The 6,044-nt window shown below is 41.6% G+C and overlaps 1 protein-coding gene across 1 annotated transcript in view; it reads left to right on the top strand.

Annotated features, from left to right (window-relative positions):
• LOC123972421 (ribonuclease inhibitor-like) overlaps positions 1-6,028 on the top strand; it is a gene marked incomplete at its 5' end in the record, with an annotated part of 9,664 nt that extends 3,636 nt beyond the window's left edge. Inside the window, 3 exons of the mRNA XM_046051926.1 lie at positions 76-249; positions 4,224-4,397; positions 4,758-6,028. Of these exons, the coding sequence (XP_045907882.1) occupies positions 76-249; positions 4,224-4,397; positions 4,758-4,980 (571 nt within the window). The remainder of the gene's footprint in view (positions 1-75; positions 250-4,223; positions 4,398-4,757) is intronic.
• Between the last annotated feature and the right edge of the window lie 16 nt (positions 6,029-6,044).

Genomic DNA, 6,044 nt, shown 5'->3' with positions numbered 1-6,044 from the left:
ATCAGCAAAAGTCCAAACTCAGTGTTTTAAAACCAATGTTTGTTGTCTTGTTGTTCTCGATTATTTCCTCTCCAGACTGAGTGGCTGTAACCTCTCAGAGAGAAGCTGTGAAGCTCTGTCCTCAGTTCTCAGCTCCCAGTCCTCCAGTCTGAGAGAGCTGGACCTGAGTAACAACAGCCTGCAGGATTCAGGAGTGAAGCTGCTGTCTGCAGGACTGAGGAGTCCACACTGTAAACTGGAAACCCTCAGGTCAGATAAAGTGACAGTTTGTCTGAATATGTTGAAGTTATTTCTCTAAATATCAAGCTCCATTTAATTTAAACCGCCTCTCATTTCACAGAACAATCAATCATTGAATTTACAAATATATTTTGTTGTAATTCAGATTCACATATTATACAGCGTGAAATAAGAACTCAGGCTGAGATGGGAAACCTCATTTATATGTAATACTAGGGCTGTCCCCGACTAAGGATTTATAGGCGAATCAGAATTGTCAAGTCTTGCCTTTAGTTGAATCATATGTTTGTGCGGTGGCAGGGCAGCGATTGCTCCGCTTTAAAGGTCCAGTGTTTAATATTTCTGAGGACCTAGTAAACAATATCCATAACTGTGTTTTCAGTGGTGAATAAAGACCTCACATAATGATCCGTAATGTTTTTATTACCGTAGAATGAGTCATTTCGATCTACATACAGCGCGGGTCCCCTTACATGGAGGTTGCCATGTTGCACTACAGAGCGTGTTTTGTCACTACATAGTACAAGTAAATGCGTGTGAGAGCTGTTAGCTGATAGCTGTGACTGCTACCAATGCTGCTGCAAAGTACTGCTCCATTAGCTATTTTTAAATCATGTGGCGCTACCTACAGGTAAAAGAATCACATGCCACAGACTAAGTTAAAATATTAAAGCTGCAAGCAGCACTGGACGGGCCCTCGCACGTGAAGAGCCTCAGATAGTGTTGCGTCCGCACTGCAGATGCCGCAGCTTTCCTGATGCACCTCTGAAATGTCACGCTGCACAAAATACGTAAAAGTCACTTCGTGTGTCCCCAGTGTGGCGCAAAGGAGCAACCAGTAACTGTATGTTTTGTCCCAGTACATTAAGTGTGGAACACATTGAGAAAATGTTATTTAAAACACAGAGTGTCAGAGCTTACTGCCTGTTGCCAGTAGGTGGCGCTGTGACCATCAGTTAATGAGTTTGCACATGTGTTCAGGGTGAGACTTTTATCAAACGTGTAAAATTTGGTACAGATTTGAGCATTTACAGTCAAGATACAACAACTTCCTGTGTCATGGCGAAGCGTGGACCTTTGCTGCCACAGACACGATGTAAGCTTCACAGCATAGCGTCATCACCGTGTTGAGGCTTTTCGGGGACAGTGTTGAAGCATGATGCATGGTGCTGTGACTTGAATGTTATCACACCTGTCACATTTGGTACAGATGTGAGCATGTACACGTTAAGTGTGGAAGTTTCAGGGACATCTAGTGTTGAGGGTTGCGAATTGCAATGAATTGCAAAAAAACTCCTCAATCAACAGATTTTGCTAGATGAGTGCATCAGTGATAATAAACCAACTTATTTAGCTCAACATCTTTATTTCCCATACATTCATAACCTTTCTTTCACTGTTCATATGCAATAACAATGCCACAACATTTTTTCAATTAAAAATACTGATTTTTTTGTGGTATTGAAGACCTTCAAGAAACTTTAGGATGACACCTGCCTCTTTGGTTTTAATAAGCAAGTCACCACTGCACTGAACAAGAGCAGGTCAAGCCTGAGCTGGAACACTTAAGTCACAGTACTGTTAACTGCCAACATGTCATGTGTACAGTCATCCAGAGGGCTAAAATAGTTACAGATGCCTCTTATACTGTCAACATTTTATCTTCTAAATACACATTTTTTCACCATATTTTCTGTCTCTGCTGCACTTGTCACACAAACCAGATGTAAAGTAAACTCCTTTTAATCTGCGCCTTCGAGCCAATCAGATTACAGCAAAAACGAGGATCAGGCCAAGTTGGGAGGGGCCGCTCGTATCCCCCCTAAAAATGTAGTGTTTTACTTTGGCCCAGTCTGACAGACAGCGCTCCGCTGCAGCTGACCGGCCTCTCGGTCGCGGATCATAAAGTACTGCGATTGATCCTGCTGAAAATATAAGGTGTTATTTTTTTCTATAAAATGGAAGCATTTCTATAGAACCTAATAATAATAATAATAATAATGTCGAAATTAATTCATCATGGTGGTTGATCATCTGTTTTTTCACTTACTCAATGTAACATTAAACAACGTAGCGGCATATGTCGGTACAGTAGGATTGAGTTTGCTTTCTCACGTGCCACCTAAAATGTCTCTGCATGCCAGAGGTTTCCGACCCCTGCTTTAGATAGATATATTAATAAAGTATATTTTACTTAATTTTTCAGTAAAACCATATGATTATTATTGTTCATCAAACAACAGCAACATCAATAAATGATGTCCCATACTGCTGTAATACATTATTTTACTGTACTGTTATCATGCAGTTTGTTGGGAGGGTTGGCTCATCTGGACTAACACAGATAACAGGAAAAAGTAAAGCTCACTGTTTCTGCACCTCAGTCCATTATAAACAACGTAATGTATTAAGTTCACAAAGGTCTTGTTATCATAACGCTGTTAGCAGTAAAGTGTTTTCCACCAGGGCAGTAAAATGTGAAGTTCAGCTGGCTGATCTGAACTTCCACGCTGTACCTTTTTATTTCCAATAATAATCAGTTGATTGTCTCATGAACGTAACCCACACATTTATGACCACGTTGCAAAACCAAGACAGTTAAAAATTACAATCCAACTTAATATTTATTCTAGGGCAGTAAAAGTTTAGCTGGCTGATCTGAACTTCCATCTGTAACGTTAGGTTACGGTTTTATTGCCAGTTAATCAGCTGATTGTCCCACGAACATAAATGGCACATTTACAAGAAACACATTTATCTCCAGCCAAAGCCCGGAGAATAAATCACGTTACATGATATTACAATCCAGCTACATAGTTTTTCTACCAGGGCAGTAAAATGTGAAGTTTAGGTGTCTGATCTGAGCTTCTAGATCTACACCCTAACTACTGTATCTACCTAAATAAACCTCATTTCTTGACTGACCACTCTCTGCTGAATCAGAAGAGACACCTTTTGTGCTGTGTCAGCCACCGTAGCTGTCTACTCTTTGAAGGGTTCGGGGGCAGTGGTAGGCTGGACAGATGGTTACTTCGTAACTTCACCACTAGATGCCACTCATCACAAATCTTACACACTGGGGGCGGCTGTGGCTCAGGAGATAGAGCGTTAATCGGAAGATCGGCAGTTCAATCCCCGGCTCTTCCGGATGTCGAAGTGTCCTTGGGCAAGATACTGAACGCCGAATTACCCCTGGTGGCTGTTCCACCAGTGTGAGCACTTGGGCTCAGTGTGTGAATGGTGAATGTGATGTAGTGTAAAAGCGCTTTGAGTGGTCGCAAAGACCAGAAAGGCGCTATATAAATACAGAGCATTTACATTTACACCGAACCTTTAATCTTGAAGCTGCAGAGCTACAGTCTCTGTTCATTACTCACTGTAACGTACACTGTACATTTACAGCTTCAGATGCTTATTGTTGACTCGTTTCTCTCCGCTCGCCTTCACCGTTCTTGTGCAGAGATTTGCGTACATGCCGTACGGCCGACAACTGCATGCACGTCACAGGTCTATTCCAAGTAGCCCGCTGTTTAAAAACAATATAATATTCTTTGTGTTTCATCAATCCACCCTCGAGGTTTGAACAACACCGGCACAGCTGATGGTCTCTCGTTCTTGTCTGCCACACACACTGCTGAAGCGCACCAACGCCGTATGTTGAAATTTATATCATAATTGGTTATATATTAACTTATTGGGAGAAAACTTTCATAACGCCACTGCAAAGATTTGACTGTGAGATTGGTTTCGCCCACCGAAGCACTGAATCTATTCGGGGTCAGCCCTATTCAATATTATGCAATTTATTATCATTGCAGGTTCATTTTACTGATTCAGTCATGATTAGTTGCCACATCTTCAACATGTTCAAAGTAAAATAGCAATGATTCTAACGTGTGAGCTGAGAAGAGATTATATTCAGTGTAGTGTATCACCAAATTTTGAGACTCAACATTTTAAAACAAATGGTATTTCCTCTCCAGACTGAGTGGCTGTAACCTCTCAGAGAGAAGCTGTGAAGCTCTGTGCTCAGTTCTCAGCTCCCAGTCCTCCAGTCTGAGAGAGCTGGACCTGAGTAACAACAACCTGCAGGATTCAGGAGTGAAGCTGATGTGTGCTGGACTGAGGAGTCCACATTGTACTTTGGAAACGCTCAGGTCAGGATTGATTAACTCACTCAATTGATGGCTATTTAAAATCTGATTCACATAAGTGGATAAACGGCTAACTTGTGTAGGATTGTCTGCTAATATGACTTGTCAAGGACCTTAACCTGAACTTTGGCAGTTGTTTCTAGACTCAGAGAATTACTTTACATTAAAATTTCTTGTGATTTTCTGTTGTTTGTTGTTTTGTTGTTTGCTGTTTATATTAAATGCCACAAATTATTTTAAAGATTTGTTTAAAATTTTCATCTGGAACAAAAATGTACCTGAACAAAAAACTAACAAACAGAAAAACTTTACCGCCTCTTGTTCACAGAGGGTTCATGTTTGTGTCGTTTTGTGTGTTTCCAGACTGTCAGGCTGTCTGATCACAGAGGAAGGTTGTGCTTCTCTGGCCTCAGCTCTCCCCTCCCATCTGAGAGAGCTGGACCTGAGCTACAATCATCCAGGAGACTCAGGAGTGAAGCTGCTGTCTGCTAAACAGGAGGATCCACACTGCAGACTGGACACTCTCAGGTATGAAGAGGCCTGCTGCAGCCACAGACTGTCTGATAGAGGAGGTCTTTTTGGTTAATGTTGGATATGAGTTGTAACGGCTAAGGCCAGGAATCCACTGACTCCTGCTGCACCAGCCACAGCAGCTGCATCTGTGGAGGTCAAAAACTAGTTGGCCTTTCCCTCGGGCAACACCTGTGCCTGGTTGCACCTGCCCTCCTAAGTAGATGAGCCCCAATTAGATATGCCGGCACTATGGTACCACCTACTGGCCAAACGGTGACGTACAACATTAAAATGGCTCCTACATGAGTGTTGATATGATCATATGAACAATCACACATGTAGGAAGCCTTTTTCTTTTGCTCAGAAGAGAAACACTAACTAAACATAAAATGGAAATATTTTTGTAGGAGATCTCCAAGGAGAACATCTCCAGGAATGAACATGATAATTGTCTGGTAATAATATGTAATTATAACAATATAATAACTGTCATTTTGAGAAATAACCTTGTTTGCCCTCTTACCCGGGATCGAATCACTTTCATCTCTTTTACTTAAAGTTATATTCACCAGATAGAAGATAAAAGAAGAGTGTGTGTGTGTGATAGACAGTGTGTCTTTGTTCTCAGCTGTATGGCTGGTGTGCACAAGCCTGGATACAGGTGTAGAACAAAGAAAGCATGTGCAGTGGGAACGTTAAGTTTCTTTCTGCAAGTGTGGCGTTGGCTGAGAACACGATAACCTCAAGTTAAAGGGTCACAGGAATAAATCTCAGTGAAAAATGTACATTGATCAAAAGCTACACAGTCCTGTGTTTAGCCAAGTAAAGTTACAGTTAAGCTATGAGAGGCTATAATCCGCAGTCAAGACTAGTTCACACTACACAATTTAAAGCCCGAACTCAGACAGTTGGGTTGTGACTGGGGGCAAATCAGCCATCGATCAGTGGCATACAGATATCTAGCAATCTAAATAGAGGGCTTGACAATAACGGTGGCCCGGTGGCCCGGGGCCAGGAAAAAGTCGAGACAGTTGAACTAGCAACTCACTGGCCCGATCAAAACATTGTTTTTTCCTTTTTTTAAAGAGGTGGTATTATGCTTTTTGGCTTTTCCCCTCTTCTTCATTGAGTTATATT

The sequence above is a fragment of the Micropterus dolomieu genome, linkage group LG01 (genome assembly GCF_021292245.1).
Source record: "Micropterus dolomieu isolate WLL.071019.BEF.003 ecotype Adirondacks linkage group LG01, ASM2129224v1, whole genome shotgun sequence".
Taxonomy (NCBI): Eukaryota; Metazoa; Chordata; class Actinopteri; order Centrarchiformes; family Centrarchidae; genus Micropterus; species Micropterus dolomieu.
The sequence above is the reverse complement of the archived record's forward strand: the minus strand, read 5'-3'. Positions and strand labels throughout refer to the sequence as shown.